Raw genomic sequence first — 25042 nt, forward strand, 5'->3', positions numbered from 1 at the left:
CCTAACAAAAGGCTGAAGGCACGGGACCCGGAAGTAAGACCTGGCAAAGATAGAAATGCCAGGGGCTTGCCGGATCGATCCCACTGCAGTGCTGGAGGGTACCATTTGACAGGGAAGTCTGCCATAATGTACTAATATGCCATGCATACTAGCACATTATGGTATAACCCACCTGGTGGGCCCTAAAAAGAAAATTTTACAGTGGAGTTTACTACCGCTCTAAAATACTTCTATGACCAGTGCACTCTACATTTTGCATCACCTTTATTAGGAAGAATTAAACATGGATCAGGAACCTGTTTGTTTAAAACATATTTCCAATTTTGTTATGTAAGATTATTTTTTTTCTTTATTTCTCTTTTACTTTTCTATAAATGTTTCTGAAAGTTTATACCACAGTTTTCTACTCTTAGCAATAGTCTTAGTAATAAGGAGGGCATAAAAATTGTATCCTTGTCATGGTTTGCTAGTACATCTTCTGTAATATGATATGTGATAGCTTTGGGCAGTGACAGGTACACTTTATTGAGGCAAAATGGGTCTATTAGACCCCTGATAGTTCCCCTGCCTTTCAAAGCATCTGATCAAACACAAATCTTGTTTGGTCAGATGCTTCCCTGGCTGTAACAACCAGAGAATAACAGCACTGAAACTGGAAGTGAAGAAATCCTTGTCGCTTCCAGCTTCATTCATCACATAGGAAATGGGGGAACAGATGTATCTCCATCCCCTCTGTGGGCAGCTGACCTGACTGCTGATGGGAATGGCAGCAGGTGGCGGTGGGGATGGGGCATTCCAAACACTGTAAAAGTAATCAGGTGGCTGTAAAGCCACTTGGGTTACTTTTACAGGAAAGCAAGTCACCGGCTCTAAAAGACAGTACCAGTATCATGGCTGCAGCTGCAATCATTATCTTGGTATAACTGAATGCTGCTCAGGCCATATGTATACAGTATATAAGCTGGGAAGCAAGCGGTTAAATACTCTCCACAGCAGGAAGGCATTGGTACCAACTGAATTCCGTTTCTTGTGCTGCCACCAACATAACTTTTACATCAGAAACTTTGCATCACATATGGGCATTACTTAAGGTGATCTGCGTGCAAATCACCATGCCCAGGAGCGCCCACTCCTGGAGACTGACGTCCACCCATCAAGGCCCACTGCTTTCTTCGAAGGTAGGATGCTGGTGTGTTTTCAGGAAGTAATGTACAGCACCCTGCCAGTACCCCCCACCAGCCATATTATTTCTTCATTGCATAGGGAAGCACAGAAACCCAGTGATGATGTCACTGGGTCAAAAATAGGTATGTGAATAAAGATATTTAAAAAGTATTTAAATGAAAATGTTAATGAAAACAGAAAAGTTTTATTTAACTTTCATAGCATGTTGGTATGAAGAGGGAGGAAGGCATTAGAGATGGCAAAATATAAGCATAATGAACTTCAGCTTTTTTTGACATTCTATACATTACTCCTATTTGTGCCTTTTACGGGAAAGCTTAGTTCCAAAAGCTGCTAGCCATGTTTAAAGTGATGAAAGTTGTTGACCACTCTAACTACAGATAAGATTAGGAAAATATATATTTAGTATTTCTAAGCACTGCATTTATGTCTATATTTATTATAAAGTCTCCACCCTTTTGCGTTGTTGATTGGAAATATTTCTCATGAAAGCCTGAATCCAGAATATCTCAGGTGCAATTGGGGACCAATATAATGAAATGGCTCGTAGCCTAGCAATGGTAGAGCTTATTGAGCTACAGCAACAAAGAGTGTGAAATAGGTTTTTGCTGCAAATAGATTTTCACAGTGACACCCTGGGAATACGATAATACAACTAATCTTCATCCAAATGTGGCATAACAAAATGTTTATGGGTTTTTTTTTTATTATTTTTATTTTACACTAGAGATATACAGTCTATGGCACTCCAACTGTTGTGAAACTGCAAATCCCAGCAAGCTCCCTAATTTTGATTGTCAATGTTAGGCTCTCTATAGTTTAAATAAGCTAGGAAGAGCAGGTTGTTTATCTTTGACTAGAGGATATTAGGACTAAAGTTAAAATAAAAACTGCATGCCAGTGAAACTAACCTTCTGGAAGAATCCATGATAGCTACTATGATCATTGCATACATTTTCTTTGGACTCTTAAATTATACCAATAATAAGAAGATGGAAATGGCATTGAATAATTTTCTTTTTTCATGACTGTTTATTTGTATCCAGTGGTATAAAGCAATACAATCATTAATGTGAAAGGCCACCCAAAACTGACATCTTAGTTTTAGGAGGATGTTAGGGTCGTGCATCATTCACCATTTTGGGGGGCTAACCACAAGATCACTGGGTAAGCTTTTGACTCTTCCCACCTGCATAGATCTTTGCAAGAGTCTTTCACTTTTATACCTGTATTCTACACTTTGGTCACATTATATTTTCCTGCTATCCTATTTGCCAGTAGGTAATCCTGCTTACTAATGGCATACAGTATCTCACAGAAGTGAGTCCACCCCTCACATTTTTGTAAATATTTTATTCTATCTTTTCATGTGACAACACTGAAGAAATGACACTTTGCTGCAATGTAAAGTAGTGAGTGTACAGCTTGTATAACAATGTAAATTTGCTATCCCCTCAAAATAACTCAACACACAGCCATTAATGTGTAAACCGCTGGCAACAAAATGAGTACACCCCTAAGTGTAAATGTCCAAATTGGGCCTAATTAGCCATTTTCCCTCCCTGGTGTCATGTGACTCACTAGTGTTACAAGGTCTCAGGTGTGAATGGGGAGCAGGTGTGTTAAATTTGGTGTTATCACTCTCACTCTCTCTTATTGGTCACTGGAAGTTCAACATGGCACCTCATGGCAAAGAACTCTCTGAGGAATAGAATTGTTGCTCTACATAAAGATGGCCTAGGTGATAAGAAGATTGACAAGACCCTGAAACTGAGCAGCAGCACAGTGGCCAAGACCATACAGCTGTTTAACAGGACAGGTTCCACTCAGAACAGGCCTCGCCATGGTCGAGAAGAAGTGAGTGCACTTCTGTGAGATACTGTGTATATCTGATCTGGCAATGTATCTGATTTTTTTTTATTGAGCCTTGAAAATTACGCTTTTTTTGCTCTCTAGTTTTGTATAGTGTCACGGAGCTGGTCCTTCCTTCCCCATGCCCCAGGTTTGCCGGCTGACACCCTTCTGTCCCATCCATGCTGGGACTTCTAGTCCTCTTTGTCCCTGACACAGGCAGACCTCAGCAGCCCCTCACCCCCCTGCCTTGAAGCTTGGCCTCCTGCTGAAGGAATACACAAACAGGCCATCTCCTCCCTTCCCCCTCATGCATGAATTCCTGGGCAGGTCTGGAGACCTGAGAGACAGGGCCCGTTGCCATGGTAACCCGATAGGAAGTATCCGGTTACCAGCTCTATTCTTAAGGGTGAGCAGGAAAACCTCCATTGTGTTCTTCTGGCTGTGTGTGTGAGGGAAGGCTGGCTGAGGGCCAGCTCCTCTCATCCCCCGTCCTCCTCCTCATCTCCTGGACTGTCTGTGCTGCCTGCAATCCCTGCACTGTGGAGAGATCTTCTGCTGTCCCCGTGAACCTGCCTGGATCTATCCCCTGCCTAGACTTAACCCCTTGTTCTCCGTGAACCTGCCTGGATCTATCACCTACCTGGACTTAACCCCTCGTTCTCCGTGAACCTACCTGGATTTAACCCATCCCTGCCTGGAGCCTCCTGTGTGGACTAACCCTGTGGATTACAATACCCCTGTTGTTCCATATTGCCTTCCAGAGAACTGTACTGTGTTGCTGTGTCTGGTGTGGAGCTGTGGACTAAAGGAACTGTTGTCTGTGCCCCAAAAACCTCCCCAATAAAAGCACGTTGGGTTCCGTGCAATCTGTCTCTGTGTGCTCTCTGGTTCTCTTGACAACTGGTTGGCAGCAGCGGGACGAGAGCACTCGAGATGGCAGATGAGAGTCTGCATACCATGGAAGCAGTGGCCCCGGAATATCAACACTGGACGGTAACCAGCTTACAAGAAAAGGCCAGAACTTTGGGCCTCAACTACAAGGGACTTACCAAAGATCAGCTGGTCCGGATGCTGGAGGAAACCAGCCAACAGCAACGGGAAGATGCGGGCACAGACAGGAGCCAAGCGGTCCTGAGAGGAGATGGACCAGAGCTTCAAAGCACAAGCGGCAAGAGCCCTTGGGTCATCTGGTATGAGGAAGAGATGGCCATTCTGGGGGGGGATGCCACCCTAGATAGAAAGCTGGCGGCCATGGAAAAGGCTCAAAAGAGACAAACAGAGTGGGAAGCTGCAAAGTACCAAGCAGCTGCCCCTGTGGCTGTCCCTGTGGCACGGGAGGCCCAGAGAATATCCAGGAAGGACTTTAAGCCCTACCAAGAGCACACTGGAGATGTGGATGGGTTCTTCCAGGACTTTGAATACCAGTGCGAACTACTGGAGGTCCCACCCACAGACTGGACTCGACATGTGGTAGGGCTGCTTGACGGAGGGGCTGCTGAAGCCTACCGAATGATGGACCCCCTCAAGAGACGGAACTATGCGGAGATAAAAAGGGCCGTACTGGACTACTATGCGGTCTCATCGGAGTCATATCGGGCCCAGTTCCGGACTACCCCCCGCCTCCCAGAGGCCTCCTTCAAAATGTTTGCACACAAGTTGTCGGTAGCCTGCCGCCGGTGGCTGGAAGGGGAGAAGGCAACCTCCCCTGAGCAGATCATCCAGGCCATCCTGAAGGAACAATTCCTTTTCAAGTGCCCCCCCGAGCTCCGACAGTGGGTGCGTGAGCGAAAACCTGCCACCCTGGAAGAAGCTGCAGCCTTAGCGGATGAGGCTCTCCTCATTAACCCACAATGGAAGAAGCCTGCGGCCGAAGCACCCCGAGCGGCAAGGATGCCCCATCCTACACCGGTGCCCTACACGCCTCCCCATCGCCGGATGGCCCCACAAATCGTGCCAGCGCAACGGCCCTTACTACCACCTCTTTCAGCCACCTCACAACGGGGCCCCAGACCGGCCTTAGATAGGCGGTGCTTTGGCTGCGGACAGATTGGTCACTACCAGGCCAGCTGCCCTGCCAAAAAACAGACTCTCGGGCCTAGCTTGCCCCGGCCAGTGAATTCTGTGGATCTGTACCAAGCTCCCGAGGACTTGCCACCACCCCCTTCAGACTGGGATCTTGCTCCTGCAGACAAGGACACCCCCCCAGGAGTCTTTGGCCTACAGCCGGTGGGGGCCCCTACCCAGAGCCTCCAAGGAAAGCACTTGCAAGAGGTCACTGTGGATGGACAAAAGGCGGTGGGCTTCCGAGACTCAGGGGCCTTCCTCACCATTGTGGACCCCCGAGTGGTGCACCCAGACGCTGTACAGCCTGGCCCTGGGATAGTGATTAAACTAGCAGGGGGCACCAAACGCTTCATCCCTCTTGCTACCGTCAATCTGGACTATGGCTTGGGGCCTAAACGCTGCAACGTGGGTGTAATGGGAGGACTGCCTGCAGATGTGCTTCTTGGGAATGATGTTGGCGATCTTCAATGCCACTTTGTGGGAGCCGTCACACGAAGTCAGGCCTGCCGGGAAATCGCTGAGAGGAAGGAGTCACCCCATCATGTGGACGGACCTCAGCTGCCCGCGGTGAGTGACTCAACTCTGACTGCTGACAATGCTGGGGTGACATGGGACCGGGACAAGTTTCAAGGGGACTTAGCCACCGACCCTACTCTGACAAGTTTCTGGGCCCGAGCAGGGCTGACTGGTCCGGGGACCGGCAAAAGGATAGTGCAGGAAAATGGGTTGCTGTACCGAGTGGTGGAGACCGATGCCGAAGGAGGGCCCCAGATCGTGGCTAAACAGCTGATAGTTCCCCAACAATTCCGGACCCAACTGCTACACCTTGCTCACGATATTCCCATGGCTGGGCATCAGGGAAAGCTACGGACCGAAAGGAGGTTGGCCCAGGCCTTCTATTGGCCTGGGATGTCCCAATCGGTAGCTCGCTACTGCCGTACCTGCGATACCTGTCAGCGACATGGAAGAACAGGTGGCCTGCGGGCCCCCCTACAGCCCCTACCCATTATTGAGGAGCCATTCCAACGAGTAGCTATTGACATTCTGGGCCCCTTAGCTCGCCCCAGCAAATCTGGAAAGCGGTACATCCTGACCATCGTGGACTATGCTACTCGTTATCCCGAAGCAGTCGCCCTGTCCAGCATCACAGCTCCCAAAGTTGCAGAAGCCATGGTTACCGTTTTCACCCGAGTGGGCTTCCCTGCTGAAATTTTGTCAGATCAGGGGACTCAGTTCATGTCAGGCCTTGTTCAGTCCCTCTGGCAGACCTGTGGAGTGCGGGCCATCCGGACAAGCCCTTATCACCCCCAGACCAATGGACTTTGTGAACGCTTCAACAGGACCCTGAAGGCCATGCTACGGGCCTTTGTAGACCTAGAGCCAGACTGGGAAAGATACCTGCCCCACCTCCTCTTTGCCTACCGGGAGGTGCCGCAGGAATCTACCGGATTTTCCCCCTTTGAACTGCTGTATGGGCGGAAAATCCGCGGCCCCCTGACCCTACTGAAGGAATACTGGGAGGGTCAACTACCAGATACCGGGGTCCCTGTGGTGCCCTATGTCTTGGAACTGCGTGAAAAGATGGGACAACTAGCCGGCCTAGCAGCTGACCATCTCCAAGCAGCCCAGGTCCGGCAAAAGACATGGTATGACCGCAAGGCACGCACCCGGGAGTTTACTGAAAACCAACAGGTCCTCATGATTGTCCCAAATCCCCAGAACAAATTGCAAACCACATGGGAGGGACCCTTCCGTGTCATTAGGAAAGTGAATGACACTAACTATATTTTTGGACTAGATGATCGGGGGAGACGGCAGAAAACGGTACATGTCAATATGATCAAGGAGTACCATGACCGAAACCCCCTTGTTATGGCCGTCTGTCCAATACCCTCTGAGGAGGAGGAAGAGGCTGTACCGGACCTCCTGGAAGCAGCACGCCATCCAACTGATGTGCACCAGGTGCCCCTGAGTCTGCAGCTGAACCCGGGGCAACAGAGGGCCATGAATGCTGTCCTGGGCCAGCGCAGTTCTGCTTTTTCGGCCCGGCCTGGAAAAACTACTATCACCACTCACCATGTGGAGACCCTGGGAACCCGGCCCCTCCAACAAGCCCCATATCGTGTCCCCGAAGCTGTTAAGAACACTATGAGACAGGAATTGAACGAAATGCTGGATCTGGGAATTATTCAGCCCTCCCAGAGCCCCTGGGCCTCTCCTGTTGTTCTTGTCCCCAAGAAAGATGGTAGCATCCGCTTTTGTGTTGACTACCGACGCCTCAATGACCACACGGTTAGTGATGCCTACCCGATGCCCCGTATCGATGACCTACTGGACCGGCTGGCTGGAGCCTGCTATGTCACTACTCTGGACTTGAGCAAGGGCTACTGGCAAATCCCCTTATCTTCAGAGGGTCGGGAGCGCTCTGCCTTCATCACCCCCTTCGGCCTGTTCGAGTTTCTCAACATGCCTTTTGGCATGAAGAATGCTCCTGCCACCTTCCAGCGCACGGTGGACCAGCTGCTGCGGGGCTGTCATGACTTTGCCTGCGCCTACCTGGATGACATCGCCATCTTTAGTGAAACATGGGAAGACCACCTCCAGCATGTGGGCTTTGTCCTGGACCGAATTGCAGGGGCCAACCTCACGATTCGACCAGACAAGTGCCAGATGGGGATGGCGGAGGTGCAATATTTAGGACACCGGGTGGGAGGGGGTAAACTGCGCCCAGAACCGGCTAAAATAGAAGCCATTAAGGAATGGCCCACCCCCCAGACCAAGAAACAGGTTATGGCGTTCCTGGGCACTGCTAACTATTACCGCAAATTTGTTCCTCATTTCAGCACAATTGTGAAGCCCCTCACAGATCTCACCAAGAAGACCATGTCCCGGATGGTAACCTGGACCCCGGCATGCCAGAACGCATTTGATCGGCTGAAGGAGGCCCTTTCCCATGACCCCGTCCTAGCAGCGCCCAACTACCAGCGAAGGTTCATCGTGCAGACAGATGCCTCCACTTATGGGCTGGGGGCCGTCCTCAGCCAGGTAAATGAGGAGGGGGAGGAGCACCCTGTGGCCTTCCTTAGCAGGAAACTATTAGACCGGGAGGTGGCCTATGCCACCATAGAGAAGGAGTGCCTGGCCATAGTGTGGGCATTGAAGAAACTTCAACCCTATTTGTATGGCCGGGAGTTCACCATCCTCACGGACCATAACCCCCTCACCTGGCTGAATCGGGTCTCCGGGGATAATGGCCGCCTCTTACGATGGAGCCTGGCCTTACAACCCTACAATTTCACCATCCAATACCGACGGGGAAGCCAGCACCACAATGCAGATGGGCTGTCCCGTCAGCAAGACCCCCAGTAAATGCAGTCCACAAGTGCCTCTACGGAAACCTGTTGAGGTTCCCCTGGCGGCACTTGTAGAATGGAGGGGGGAGGGGTGTCACGGAGCTGGTCCTTCCTTCCCCATGCCCCAGGTTTGCCGGCTGACACCCTTCTGTCCCATCCATGCTGGGACTTCTAGTCCTCTTTGTCCCTGACACAGGCAGACCTCAGCAGCCCCTCACCCCCCTGGCTTGAAGCTTGGCCTCCTGCTGAAGGAATACACAAACAGGCCATCTCCTCCCTTCCCCCTCATGCATGAATTCCTGGGCAGGTCTGGAGACCTGAGAGACAGGGCCCGTTGCCATGGTAACCCGATAGGAAGTATCCGGTTACCAGCTCTATTCTTAAGGGTGAGCAGGAAAACCTCCATTGTGTTCTTCTGGCTGTGTGTGTGAGGGAAGGCTGGCTGAGGGCCAGCTCCTCTCATCCCCCGTCCTCCTCCTCATCTCCTGGACTGTCTGTGCTGCCTGCAATCCCTGCACTGTGGAGAGATCTTCTGCTGTCCCCGTGAACCTGCCTGGATCTATCCCCTGCCTAGACTTAACCCCTTGTTCTCCGTGAACCTGCCTGGATCTATCACCTACCTGGACTTAACCCCTCGTTCTCCGTGAACCTACCTGGATTTAACCCATCCCTGCCTGGAGCCTCCTGTGTGGACTAACCCTGTGGATTACAATACCCCTGTTGTTCCATATTGCCTTCCAGAGAACTGTACTGTGTTGCTGTGTCTGGTGTGGAGCTGTGGACTAAAGGAACTGTTGTCTGTGCCCCAAAAACCTCCCCAATAAAAGCACGTTGGGTTCCGTGCAATCTGTCTCTGTGTGCTCTCTGGTTCTCTTGACATATAGTATTGTATTTTATAGTATTGTATAGTATAGTATTGTGTGTGTATGTGTGTATTGTATAGTGGGGGTGGGTTAGATCCCACTTGTTAGGAAGAGTATTATTCTTCTTGATGCAACAGACACAATTTTTGTACTAAATAGAACAGCAACAAATGACACTCATGTTAAGGTAACACTGAGGGGTTTGCCCTGTTTTTGGAATTTATTTCCTGGAGTACAGAAGCAATTGAGGTTATGTCTTCAAACTATATAAATCAGCTACAGTAATATGTAATCCTGTACAAAACATCCACTAAATGTCTGAAATTGTCAGAATGTAGTCAATAAACCACAAAATTGTACCATAAACACTTTTAGTTCCGTATTTCAGGGCAGCATTCCTATTTCGATGTAAAAAGGATTGTCATCAATCATTATTAGAACGTGAATTTTATTCATGAACTTACTAATGAGCTCTAAACTCAACTCTAATGTGAAAATTGTATATTGATGAGCCACTAATATACATGTTCAGCTAGCAAGCGTACTCCATTTTTTTCTATGTTGTTTGTTCCATAAATGATAGATAGGTAAATAAAGCAGAATAATTAATGTAAGAGTGAGACTATAGGAAAACCTAAAATGAAAATCATTGTCAAAGTATTACATATTATATAAGGAATGTTTTGCTTTGCAAAATGAAAATTAATTGTCTTTATTCCAAAATTGGAAAATGTTATTAATGTTGTAAAAATATTGTTTCATTTATGTTAATGTTGCCTAAAGCAGAATTAAACCCAAAACCAAATATTTATATTGCAGCTTAGCAATTCTTAGATGTGGTGGCTGCTTTATTACTGCTTTAATTTTTAAGCTTTATTTCCTTTATTTATACCTGGTGATCCTGTTGTTTTTCAAAATAACAAGTTCTCCTGCACGTGTAGCAGTTTCTGGGATGACACAAACCATTTACCACTTACAGGGGTGCTTACAATAATCAGCTTTTACTTATGTAAAACCTTTACCCTAAAAAGGAACAAAGCTGTTTGCTGTAGCTGCTTATAAAGTGTGAGCCGGAGTGTGGTTTCAGTTTGTTAGTATAGTATATTTAAATCTGCTAGTACAACTAACACACCCCTTTCCCCAGACTGACAATGCTCCAGTTCAAAGGTGCCCCCTGTTCACCTTCAGACACAGTGGGGGCACTCTAATACAGAAGGTGTGTTACTGGGCTGATCATCAGATGAAATCAGAGGGGAAAAAAGCCCCAAAAATAAAACTAATGAAGATACCACACCTAATGATTCATTAGCTGCAATATATTACATTTTTGGTTTATTACCGCTTTAATAAATGTCATTTTAAATAATGTTGCATATATTTCTTGGTTTTACCCTATAAATAAAACACCACCATAAAAGCAAGTTGACTTTAAAAAAATAGTAAAGAACCATTACAAATAAAAATTTAAAAAGCAGCTCAGTTTGTGCTTTTTAATGGATCATAAAATGTTAAGCTTTTAATCTAAACAGGCAGAATAATAAATCTAGCCTGTTATCACATAAAGGGCACCCAAAGGTCATTATCGTTCTTGGAACAGTGAACAAAAACCCTGACCCTCTCAGGGACTAAAAATGATTTTTCCCTTTTCAGAAAATTTCCTTGTCTGTGGATTATTTTCTTTATTGAATAAATCACTGGAACATGAATGCTGATTTTATGGAACATGATAACCTGCAGTGATGTCACATGGTTTGAGCATGACATTATAGATTGCTTGAAAAATTATATAGTAATCATCGCTATCAAATCAGGTAAAATGCTAGTGGCAGAGGCCATACTGTTCTTTCTATATATGTCACCATCAGAGATGGATTAAGGCAGAATATGGCCTTAGGTAATGTAGCAGCTTTGGCACCCTCAATTCTTTTGATTCATGCTAATAAGGATACCAAAGGGTACATTAGACAGGAATTGCCTACAAGTTCATCCTTAATTGTGAAGGCTTAGGCTGGTGCAGTTTTAAAAAGCTGTGCTATCCCTCTGGTTTACTACAAAAGTATAAAGGTTGTAGTCAGGTGATTATAAAATATATATAACCACTTACCTGTGCACACCCCAAAAAAGAGAAAATTATTAGGCAGAAAACACAAAAAAGGGATATTCCTTCCACCAAATACACTTAAATAAATTGTGTTGCAGGTGTTCAAATTATACAAACATAACATAAACACAAAACTATATGTAAAAAATTCAAAGTGAATAAAGCAAAGTCCATGTGAAAAAGTCAATCAAAATGTTAACAACTGTAAATATATGTAAAGTTCATTCCTTCCTAGTATCCTAAAGTGCAGAGCACCATCACAAAAGTGGTAATGGGAAACATGCTTGCCAGCTCCCATTGACCATCTTACATTAAAAGTGGTCAAAAATCAATGTATAATATCCTTCGGTATTAAAGGTACTCCTACAGCAGCCTCAGTGATAAACAGGAACACCGCCAGTAAGGTATACATTATCCTCACAGTGTGATAATCCATGGAAAGTAAAAAGAGGATGAGAGCCTCTCCATAGTGTAAAACCTTCTTCAAGATAATTGTATTTGATAAAAATATACTCACATTTGATAAAATAATATGGGCATGTAATTACAAAGACAAAATCCAGCATCAGCATCAACTTCCTCAAATGCGATGCCAAATGACAGATAATACTTTCGGGAATTGAGGAAGACTCCAGAGGATGGCAGTTGTAAAGTAGAGAGTGCAAGACGGGGAAGCATATGAGCCCTGTTAAAGGAAGAGATAACTCTCTTTTAGTAAAAATTGACTTAGGTACCCAAATAGAATTATGGAATATATACTTAAATTTGGGAATAAATAACATTTTGATAAAGATTATTCTGCTGAGCTCCGAGAGACAGGGCAAGAACTTTTCATTGTTTATAACTATTTTATATAAACCAAATGATTATCCACACTATGCACCTGATTTTTATGAATACATTTCATGATGCTTACATTTAAAAATATGTTCAGTTACAATATTTGACAATATTTTTTAGCACCTGAAAACTCCCAATTACTGTAATATCTTTACAGTGGGAATTTAAGATGTGGTGCAGGCAAACTCTTGTTTTTTAGTTCTTTCTTTGGAGAAGAATGCAAGACAAATAAAGAGTACCTGTTTGTATCTTTGGAGGAAGACTTGCCTGGTGCTGGTCTATCATAGGAAAAAATTGGTGATAATTTGGAAAATTCATCCAAACCAATCAGCTCTCTCCCTGAGAGGGCCTAGATACGATGTCTGCCACAGGCCAGGAGGACCTAAATAAATATGCACATTCCATAATGTTCTGCATGTTCTCTCATTTCTTTAGATACTCTCAAATGTTGAAAATACATGTTTATCTTTAATGGCAGACTTTTCCTTTTCTCTCAGTGATTTCAGCTAGTCTCTTTGATCCTTTGAAGCCCTGTGTAATGCTAGCAGGATGTTTAGATGTCTGGACTTCTCCAGAGCTTCTCCATCCCCAATGTGTCCGACTATTTCTTAATCTGCCTATATTTAGACAACCCCTGAAAACTCATTTCTTCAGAGAAGCCTGTCCTGCACCCAGTTATTACCTTTTGTATCTCTTGACCCTCCCTCTTCAATTGTAAGCTCTAATGAGCAGGGCCCTCTGATCCCTCCTGTATTAAATTGTATTGTAATTGTACTGTCTGCCCTTATGTTGTAAAGTGCTGTGTAAACTGTTTGCGATATATAAATCCTGTATAATAATAAATAGTTACTCTTGCTTATGATTCTTGGCACACATAGTAGTAAATAAACTACAACATGTTTTAATAATGCACAGAATATCTGCACATGACATGTTTCTTATGATGAACAGAGAACCAACACATTTTACATACACCTTGGTGTCACAGTAGTGAAGCACCTAGTGGCAGAACTACAAAATAACATTGCTATAACCTTTTCAATTAAAGACAAAGAAGAGACATTAACTTAAGTAATGTATAAATACAAGTGAGCTGGCTCTCCAATTGCTTTGATTGCTTGCATTACTAGTTGTATTTGTCCATTTCTCAGTATAATTTCTCTGGGGCTCAGGTGGATGCTTGGCTGATCTATAGTAAAAGATTGTCAAATTAGTCTCCTCTGTATTGTGCTTTATTCACAAGCTTTGTTTTTTGCCATTATGCACAAGCTTTGGTTTTGACAGTTGGGTAGTTGGGTACAGAGTCCTAGTGGGCCTGCTCATTCGTTTTTGTGATCGACTACTTTCCAGGCCTTGGCTGGGTATATTACTTTGGTCTAACAAGCTCCAATGAATAACCATGGCAGCCTGTTTTGCCTTATGCATCAGTCTCTTGGCTGTTTTACTGCTGATTCAGCTTCGCCATGGCTTTGAGGTTACAATGGTGGAGGACTGGTTTTAAAAATTCCAAATTTTACTGAATTGCTTAAACTTATCAGAAGAAAACTGAGAACAGAGACTATTATTTTCAGGATGCCATAGCTTGCAAACTAGGCTTTGTGTTTTTGATGACTGTTTTTGCCCTTGTGTATTGAATATAGTCAACTTCCCAGAAACGTCTACAATTTTCAGGTAGTCACAGTCATTAAGATGTTCTCTAGGTGTTACAGCTCTGCTTGCAAATGCAAAATCTGTTTTTCTTAATATGGCATACAACTAGCTTTTAAAAAATCCTGCAATATATCTTTTCTTGTAGGCATGGGGTAATGGTTCCTTTTCAGAGCTTTATTTAGTGGGGTCCATTCTTAGCTTGCCTGATGTTCTCTCTACTATCACCAAACTGCCTATTCAGTCTGCATTTGTGCCAAAATACATCTGGCCTGTAGATAATCTTTTAGTGGTTGCATTAAAGATACGAGCACCCTTCTTGTTGGTAATCTAGTGCACTCTATTGTTGAATCAGTTTAAAGTTTTATTTGCCTCCCATGTACCAATCACTCTCTAATTGGTCTACCTAATGTGCCTTTATAGTCTGTAAATCCAAATTGCAATCTGCCTTTTGTTCTGAAGTTTTAGTTCTCTGGGAGATGTTAAGAGACAGAATGTTGAGACTGTGCTTTTATCAAGTCTTTAGCCTGAACAACTTTGACTCCCAGAAGAGGAATATGATCACCATCATTTACCACAGTAAATTCAAGTCTGTAACTTTGTTATTACAAGGTTTTCTTAACATCAGTCTGAATGTACCCATGGGTTCCAGAGTGCTTTTGTTTACATCATGAGTACTTGATTAGTAGGCTGAATCGTTGTTTTTTTTATTAATTAAAGTGTAAGGAATACCAGAATCCTAATGGGTCTCTTATTCAAAAAAAAAGTTGCAAAAAGTTGTTTTGTATAATTAAGATAGCTGGTGCTTTACTTTATTGATACTCTCTTAATATGCATAGCATACACCCAAGAATGGGTGTAGTCAATAAAGTGGGCATCACATGGTTTGTAATGTGGCACCTTTCCCCCTTTGCTTTACTATATTTTACACAAAATATAGCCTTGGGTATGCTAAAAAGAAAGTGGGAGTAAAATAAGGCCCATCACTGGTGTCAATGGAAGTAATAGTAACTACCAACATTGGTGTCAGTAGGAGCAAAAATAAACCCTAGCATTGGTGATCAGTGGCAATAAAATGACATCCCTCCTCCCTTTAATTGGTGGTCAGTTGCAGAAACAATTAACCCCCAACTCCACCTCATTAATGGTTGCAATGGAGGCAGTATTCATTGACATTCACCTCCTTTCATTTCACTTCTTTCATTAATGGTCAAGGGCAGTAACAAACCCTCCCACCCCCCTTTTATTGGTGGTAAGTGGCAGTAATAAGTAACCCTTCCTTTGCATTAGTGGTCAAGGACAGTAACAACTAACCCCCCTTTCATCAATGGTCAGTGAGAGTAACAATTAAATCCCCGCATCCATTTTTATTGGGAGTCAGTAGTTTCTCCTAACTGATCAAATGCTCCCACGTCATTGCCTCTTTCTTTACCATATCAAGCCAGGACTATAGTGATCATTGGATGGACATCACTTTACCAGACAGTACTGCGGTTCCTTCAGTGCTGAAACACAAAGAGCATTCCTGCATCCGGCACCCTGCTGCCACTTTGCACTGGTGCCAATTGTTCTGGGTCATGTGGCACATGGCCCCTGCAGAACAAAATCCCAAATCCTGGGATTATCTCACACTATGCAGGATATTTGGCTACTATGAGTTACCCTTAACTAGCCTTACTCTGTGATCATGGGTGACAACTGTTACAGAACAACTGATTAATAGCAAGACTGTCCAGGCATATAGGGGCCATTGGTAAACATGTAGGAAGTGTACAATTAAAGCGGAGTTCCAGCTGAAAAAAAATAAAATAAAAGTCAGCAGCTACAAAAACTGTAGCTGCTGACTTTTAAAATAGACACTTACCTGTCCCTTGGTCCAGCGGTGTCCTCACCACTGCTGCTTTCACCGGCCGTCTTCTCTCCCCGACGCTGGCATCTTCAGTGTGGGCACCCAGCTGTGACAAAATGTATATGAGATCTCCTATAAAACAAGTATTGCAGCTAGCATGTACTGTGCTCCCACATGTTAACCATAAATCAAAAAAATGCAGCGCAGTACTATAAACTCAAATACGGTGCTAAATATATCCAATGATATTCATTTTGATGTAGCACATATTTTTGATATTCATTTTGATGTAGCACATATTATTGATATTCATTTTGATGTAGCACATATTATTGTTGATATTCATTTTGATGTAGCACATATTATTGATATTCATTTTGATGTAGCACATATTATTGTTGATATTCATTTTGATGTAGCACATATTATTGATATTCATTTTGATGTAGCACATATTATTGTTGATAATCATTTTGATGTAGCACATATTATTGATATTCATTTTGATGTAGCATATATTATTGTCATGAAACACAATTGTATGTTTTACAATTCACATATGCACATTGACCCGGCTTTGACAGCTTGCGGCTTCACAGCCAGGTGCCCACTGCGCATGTGTGAGAAACGCTGTGAATGGTCCCGTAGTCTTCTGGGACCTGTCAAGTGTCCCAGAAGACTACGGGGGGGAGAGAGGAGGGGAAGACAACTTATGCTTCGGATCACCTAGGTGATCACAGTGGCAGTGGGAGCGGGTGCCTGTCACATTCGGGTACCCGCTCTACCCCCCCCCACTCCCCAAAGGTTCCAATCCTTAATGGGGAGCAGGGGACAAAGGCTTAAAGTGGAACTTCCCCTTTTGGGTGGAGCTCTGCTTTAACTCCTATTCTCTGAATGGACAATACAGATGTCAATTAGAGCCATTTGTGGAAGGAAGATCAGTGCTTCCAAGTCTTAAAATTAGTCAACCCTGATCCCTCATGTAGGCTTCTGCAGTCTGCGCCTGAACACTAAATTCTAGATAAAAAGGTACATTTGTAGTTGAAACACAAACAGGACACGTTGAACCACTCCCCCGCTACCCTATACTAAAACTACTGCTACAGGGTGGCAGGGCTGCACAAAATCACATATGCAGTATGCACCGCTGCTCTCATCGACAGCTACGGTCTCCTTCTAATGACCGGGATCTGGCAGGCCTGGCTCCAAATTTCCCAAAAATTGTTAACAAGCCAGTGGGAGGATCATACCTGCCTTTTTTTTACACAGAATTTCAGGTTGTTAGGATACTCAATTTCATGCTGGCACCAATAAAAATACATTATAGATGTTACAACAACTCGCCATATGGTGCGTAATGGAAATATAGCAACAAAATCATAAGTTCTGCAAAACTTCATGTCCAAGGACACTTGTAGATAACAGCCTTCCAGTCCCTGGAGAACATTTTGTTTATAAAAAATTAAAGTTAGTTAGTAAGCACAATTAGCTTCTCTCCTAACTAATAGTTAACTATTAACCCTTCCAGGAGGATCACACCTGCCTTTTTGTTTTACACAGACCTACAGGTTTTTATTGTGCATTACAACCTTCGGCATTGTGCATCCAGCTGCTAGCATCCTAACAATCAATGGCATCATTGTATAATAAGGACCATGTCAGGAGCCTGTGAAGCATTCTTGTTTGCCTCTCCTCTGCTCCTCTCCATCAGAACTGCTCCATGTTAGCTGCATGAGGGAGAGAAGCTGAAATACTCGTCACTACCAAAGTACACAGGTATATTTGCTTTGTAAAAAATAAATCTCATCTAATGTTGTATGTCAAATATGTGTGGATTATGTAAAATTATTAGCTGATTTTTTTTTGCATTTTAGAATGGTGTGCCTAAGGATTGTTCATAAATTTATTGGGTGCCTGGACTGAAAAATAGGTTGAGAAACTTTGGCATAGATAATGCTTAGAGAATGGAAAGGTTCTGTCAAAATACAATATGACACATAGTTATGAACATTGTTGAAAGGGGGGGGAGTCATTTCTATGTTTGTATCATGTAAAAAATGACCCTCATTTTCTATAAAAAGAAGGTAAATAAGGCAGCAGAGCTATAAAAAACTGTAACAGGTGGTCACTCTGCTTTTATTTATAACCTTGCGATTTGCTCAGCGAATCTGCTTTTGATTACTCATGTAATACTGCCACACAGAAGTCATTTCAATAAATAATTGATTTTGTTTATTCCATAGTGCATTTTCCCCCCTCTCATTTGCCAGCAGCAGGAGGAAATGTTCTCCTTCCTGTTTACTTGTGACAGACGTAAGAGCGAACATATTTGTGAAGTTAATTAGAAAATTGCTCCCTTTTCTGAAGACTGAAATGTTTCATCGAAATATAGAATATATTAGATTATCAGGCTTTGCCATCATTTTGTTGGATTACAGGACATTTCTGTGAGAAATGTAGGACTTTTCAACTGGGAATTTGAAAAACAACCAAGATGCTTCATGTCTTGCCGAGCTATTACTTTTGAAACCTTTCTACGACATTATAATTGATTAATACTGATGAGCCATGGCATTGGGATAATTGGGAAAAATAAGGTACAGTATTCACAGGGAAGAGAGAAACTTCATTGTTTTTTGTGGAATGTATGCTTAGGGGCATACTTAGGCTCCGTTCACAGTAGTGTGATTTCAGATGTTACTAGAGTTGCACAGAATTGCATAACAGTGGAAATAACATTGTTTTCAATGGTGCCCATTCACATCAATTCACATCAATTTCTATTCAGCAGAGCGCAATTTTGGAAAAGGTTCCTGAACTACTTTGGTGCAATTACAGCGTGATTCTGACTCCATAGAATTTGTAAACCACATTCAAGTTTCATTACATAATCACGCTGACAATTGGATCAAAATTACAGTAGAGTGAACCTAGCCTGAAAAGGTAGTGAATGTGGATTTCACAAAACTAGCACTGGTGCTGGATGAATCACTGTTGTTTCAAACACATGCACCTGTAGTAGATGTTTTCTTCACAATAACAAACATGTCTATACTTACCTGCTCTGTATAATAGTTTTCTACAGAGCAGCCCCAATTCTCCTCTTCCTTGGGTTCCCCAGCGTTCCTGGGACCTCCCTTCTGCCTAATGCCCCTATACCAAGCAGCTTGCTATGGAGGCACCCAAGCAGGCTCACTCTCAAGTCATTGCTCTGTGTGTTCATTCACACACAGAGAGTGGCTTGGCCCCACACCTGCTATCTTCTCATTGGCTCACTGGCTATGATTGACAGTAGTGGAGCCAATGGCTACTGCAGCTGTCTCAGCCAATGAGGAGGGAGAGGCCTGGGAGAGCTGAGGCTCTCATGCATATCACTTGACCGAGATGGGGCTCAGGTAAGCCCTAGCCCCCTAGGGCTGCACACAAATTTTTTAACCATCATACATTTGAAAACCTTGAGCTTTTACAACTACTTTAACTGAGGAGATCATGGCTGTACATATTCAAAACTTTGTGCAGCCACAATCACTTTAGGTAATCTCTGGCTGTGACAGTCACAAATAGCTGCATGCCCTCTTAGCCTGTCATTGTTTATAATGGGCTGAGTAGCCACAGCTATTCACACACACACCTGTTATTCCAAATGCAGGCATTTGCAGATCACAGGGTGAACCTTTGGTTCGCATGTCTGCATTTGTTAGTGTATTTTGCGCTTTGCAGAAACGCACTACAGTCCATTTAACATGGTTTCCTTTGGATCTAGTTTACATCTGTGCACTTTGAGCCAGTGCATTTTTTTGGAAATGGGTCAGGGACTTTTTTCCCACAGTAGATCATGTTTTGCGTGTAATAGACTTTAATGGACCACACCAAAAACACAAGCGATTTATGAAATGTGTTTATGAAATGTTTTTTGCATTTTTTTTTGCTAATAGGAAAGTATGACAGTTCTGTTCATGTAGAACAACTTTTATGCAACTTTGATGCGACTTTACACTCTATGGCACTCAAGTAGCATCAAAGTCACATCAAAGTAGTGCAGGAACCTTTATGTGGCCAAAGTCGCATGTTAAGGTTAAGGGCTAGGATTAAGTTTAAGGGCTAGGGATAGGGTTAAATGTTAGGTTTAGAGTTACAGTAAGGTTAGGGTTAGCAGTATTTGTCTGGATTAATGGTAACTGTTAGGGTTAGAATGCTAACATTTGACCCTAACCATAGCCCTTAACCTCAACTCTAACATTTAGCCATAACATTTAATCCTAAATCTAGTCCTTAATCCTAATATTTAACAATAACATGTAACCCTAACCCTAGCCCTTAACCCTAATCCTAACATTAAACCCTAGTCCTTAACCGTAACCCTAACATTTAACCCTAACCCATACCCTTAACCCTAACATTTAACCCTAACCCTTAACCCTAACAGTTAACCCTAACCCTTAACTCTAACCCTAACATCTAACCCTTGCCCTTAACCCTAACATCTAACCCTAGTCCTTAACCCTAACTCTAACCCTAACATCTAACCCTAACCCTTAACCCTAACATCTAACCCTAACTCTAACCCTTAACCCTAACATCTAACCCTAGCCCTTAACCCTAACTATAACCCTTAACCCTAGCATCTAACCCTAGCCCTTAACCCTAACTCTAACCCTTAACCCTAACATCTAACCCTAGCCCTTAACCCTAACTCTAACCCTTAACCCTAACCCTAAGATTTAACCCTAGACCTTAACCCCAGCCCTAAACCCTAACCCTAAACCCTAGCATTTAACCCTAGCCTTTAGCCCTAACATTAAACCCTAGCCCTTATCCCTAACCCTAGCCCTTAACCCTAACATTTAACCCTAGCCCTTAACCCTAACATTAAATCCTAGCCCTAAACCGTAACCCTAACATTTAACCCTAGCCCTTAACCCTAACCCTAACATTTGCCCTATTCCTAGCCCTTAACCCTAACCCAAGCTCTTAGCCCTAACCCTAGCATGCAACTTCGAACACATAAAGGTTCCTGCACTAATTTGATGGGACTTTGATGCTACTTGAGTGCCATAGAGTGTAAACATCGCTTAAAACTTGCACTACATGAACAGAACTGTCATACTTTCCCATTAGCCAGAAAAAGATTCACCGCAAAACACACCAGAGAATGCATCAACAACAACCTGCATAGATGTGAACCTAGCCTCAGTGCCGGTTCACACCAGGACAGTGGTGTGGGAAACCTACGTTCTGTGCATGTTTCCTGTGCCACGTGCTAAATACACTGGGTGTGTGATCTACACTAATCTGATAGGAATCACACAGAAACGCAGAGTGCATTCCTGTGCAATTCCTAGTGAAAACCAGCGCTCAAAGAGCGGAACATCTTAAGTTCTGATTGCAAGAAGGTTGGGAGATAAATAGTAAGTGTACAAAAATTCTGTTCCCTCTTTTAAAGGTACAGTCATATTTTAGATTGAATATTTGAATGAAAGTCTTGCATGCTATTTTAGGATATTGGCTATATTATGCTGAACAATTGTTTTTCTGCAATGAATACTCCTTTGCGAAATGCTGTGCTGTACAAGTATCAGCAGAATGTGTGACTGATCGGGTAACAAGCTCAGGCCAATCAAGACAGCAGGTGCAGTTTTGATTACAAGACAGATGCTACAAGTGGAGATTTCCACTGAAAATACAAACACGAAGAGCTTGTTAATGTGTGTCAAGGCTTGTTCTGTTGAGTTACTTAAAAACTGATGAAATATTCAGTTTGGTAATAAGACTCCTGGTAAAAAAAACATTTCCTGGCTTGTGTTAGTATGATATGGGAAGATCATAACGGCATACGGCTTCTGTTAACTGTTTCCTAGATGATCTGTAGTGATTTTCAAATGAACACCTTACCACTATGTAAAATATTATACCAGGTTAATGCTCATCCTCGTACAACTCTTTCTGGAATCCATAACATCAGCAAAAAGTTTGTCAGCAACATCAATTTATCAGCACTAAGAACCTCAGTCAATCAGCCTATTACAATCTAGCTGTTGTTTGGGATAGTTCTGTACATCCGCAATGTTCTGAAAGGAGACTATGATAATGATACCAGTGATCCTAATGGACAGATGTGTCTTCCCAAAGTAACATTTCAAATAAATAAAAAGAGAATCTAGCTAGTTGCTATGAGCAGTAATAGCAAACTTTTTTTCTGACAGTGGTCAATTTACTAAAGGCAAATATGTTGTTCACTTTGCAATGGGCACTTTATAAAGATTACCCAATCACATTCAAGGAAAATTTTTAAAAAAAAGTTTTTTGCTTGTACATGATTGAATGATGGAGGTCAGCAGAGCTTTACCTCATTCACGAAATTTTCAGTAAAAAGGGAACATTCGCAAACAAAGTGAACAGCCAATTTTCCATTAGTAAAGCAACCCTTTACTATCATGAAGCCATAATTCTCATAGCTGTCCTATAAGCAGTTGGCTGCTATTCATATGTTTTTGCATTATGTCCATTAATAATCTCTCCAACAAAGGCCATCATTAATCAGAGCCCAGGGAATCTACATAATTGGCAAATAGGAAGTCATGATAACAAGACTTGTATACTGTTCAACATGCATATCGTGTTTTCTTGTGGTTTAGCCTTTGTTACTGTACATAACTAGCTTGTATGCTATCTGATAGTGTTGCTTATTGCCTGGGTTAATGTCAATATTGTAGTGTCATTGACATACCAGTCACCTTTCCTCTGCATCTTGCCATATGTGTGCTCTTTAAATGGTTGCAATATAGATTTCCATGGTTTTCAGGTCTGGAAGGAGAGTAGATGTGTTGTTTAAAAGGTGTTATAATAGCATTGATGGTCTGCCCAAATCAAACATGTATAAGGATTTTGTGGGGAGGGAGCAAAGCATTTAGGTTGATTTACTAGAGGCAAATAGACTGTGCACATCGCAAATGCATTTGTACCATTGCAATGGTATTTGCTCCAGACCTTAGTAAACAAGGGGACACTTCACTTTGCAAAAAATACCCAAATACCCAATCACTTGCAAGGAAAATAAAAAAAACAGCATTTTTGCTTGCCCATGATTGGATGATGATGATGAAGTCAGAAGAGCTTCCCCTCATTTACTAAGCTTTGGAGCAAATGCCCTTGCAGAGTGCAGCTGCACTTGGAAAGTGCACAGTCTATTTGCCTTTAGTAAATCAACCACATTGGCTTCATTTTTCAAATAAATGTTTACAATTATTTTGTTATTTCCTATTTAAATTTAAGAGTGTACAACAGTAATTTGATTAATAGCCACTTGTTATAAGTAAAACCTACTGAATAATGATGATTGGTATAGCCTGCACTCGTCTTCTCGAATAGTAATCCTTATTGAACGAGTACAATGTGCATGTAAAATGTGCATATAAAATGTCTTACTCGTTTTGGCAATAGCCAAATTAAAGCCTACCTTTATCCAAGACTTGTTTTTTTCTTAGGACATAGCAGGGGAGTATAATAAATTTTGTTGGGCTTTAAATGCTGTGTCTATTTATCACTCTTCTTGACCCCATAGAGAAGCTGTCTTCTGTTGCTGTTTTTTCTGATGCTTAGACAGCAATAAAATCCCGATTGACTGGTTTTAATTATGACCCCATGGAGGGGACATTGTATTGATGTCAGATTGATATGAAAAGCTTATGTTCTTTCTAGCCTTGGTGAAGGGGGTACATAGACCACCGAAACACATTGGATACTTCTTCAACTATACCCCTGACCTTTAATGTAATAAAATTGTATCTGCACCTCATAGCAGTGGTGTGGAGCTTCAATTTTAACTCTTCTAGAAATAAAATACCTATGCAGTTTCCAACCCTCAACTTACATGTGGTCTTTTTTTTTTAACGTTCTATGTTCTAAAGGACATCAGACAACAAAAAAGATTTGACATAGGTTCTTACCCCTAATGCTCTAAGGTAGACTGGAGCTGGACTTTATGGCAAACTCTAAATGGATAAAGTTGTGGCTTTAAAGGACAACAAGAACCTTGACTGTTCAGGGCAAGATAACAGCATGTGTAAAATATCTCTGATACCAGCTATTCTCACCTTAACAGCTCTCTCTCACAGATCTTGTCTCTGTCACACATAGCAATTATACCTGGTGTTTCAAAATATGGGGATAAGGTGACCTCCTTAGGTTAACCAATGGCAAGACCCAAGTGCTGTACCATGATTAAGGAAGTATCATTGTTCCCTTTAGCATCCGACACCTTGGATTTCAGTGCTGTATGTAATGAAGGCAGGAGATGTGCAGAACTAGTAGTACAGTAAGTAAAACTGTTGTAATAGGAGCCATTTGCAAATACACTGTCACTTTGTCCTGCTTTATCAAGGTCATAGTGTCTGCATAAAAGGTTGAAATTATAAATTGTTAGAGATAACTATTAAGCTAGCCATGGCAGTTTGGAAATCATTCTATTAACTTTCAGTTAAAAAAGGAATATTTAGAACTGAATGGTCCATAAAAATCTGCAACCTTTCCAGGTTTACTTCCACTTGTGGAGGAAATTAATTAAGACTACCACCATGGCAGCCTTAAAGTATTTTCTACAGATTTCACTGGAAATCAGAAAGGGATTCAAACATTGTTGTGAAACTTCAATCCCACACATGTTTTTAAACAAAAAGCAAAGGGAATAGTTTCAAATATGCCTCAAAATTGGTAAATATATGACCAGCATTAAGTATTATATGTTTTTGATTTTGCATAAAGACATTTCTGTAGCTCCCAGCTACCCTGAACTCTAAGCACCCATAAAATCAGACATTTCTAACAACAGTGTTTCATAATACCATCTCTGAGCTGTTATGACTGTTAATCAGAAATAGTCCTGCTTTAAATATTATCTTAATAAGAGCCAAATACTTGTATCTCAAAGTAAATCAGCAGCAAAGACAATAAATCATTGGGTCTTTATTAAGCTGCTTGAGTGGAAAGTGTGACTAATTCTATTTTGTGTGGAAGAATGTGTGGCATTTCCTCAGCCTGGATGTGGTCTTGTACCAAGCAAATGGTTAGAACAGCTGATTCTCTTGTTAATGCAAAACATCTTTTTAGCACACAACGTGAACATACTTTTTCATTACTGTAGATTTCATTGCATGCATGTAATAGAACAACTGTGATTTTATACTTATTATTTGTGCATTTTAGGTGGTTTTTGTTTTCATTAATTTTTTTATCACAATGAATGTTGTGTATGGCAGAATTGGCAGGGAGTAGAGAGAATCCTTAGCAG

General features: G+C 42.5%; 2 protein-coding genes across 5 annotated transcripts in view; both read left to right on the forward strand.

The window, feature by feature from the left end:
- Positions 1-25042, forward strand: part of KCNQ5 (potassium voltage-gated channel subfamily Q member 5) — a 689873-nt gene that overhangs the window by 275487 nt on the left and 389344 nt on the right. The gene's annotated exons all lie outside the window — the stretch shown is intronic.
- On the forward strand, positions 3298-8472 carry LOC149459294 (uncharacterized). The gene has a single exon (XM_089681302.1). It carries the CDS (start codon positions 3973-3975, stop codon positions 8470-8472), a length of 4500 nt encoding a protein of 1499 aa, XP_089537428.1. The 5' UTR covers positions 3298-3972.

The sequence above is a fragment of the Staurois parvus genome, unplaced genomic scaffold, assembly GCF_062004578.1.
Source record: "Staurois parvus isolate SC_StPar_1 unplaced genomic scaffold, SC_StPar_1.0 ptg000264l, whole genome shotgun sequence".
NCBI lineage: Eukaryota > Metazoa > Chordata > Amphibia > Anura > Ranidae > Staurois > Staurois parvus.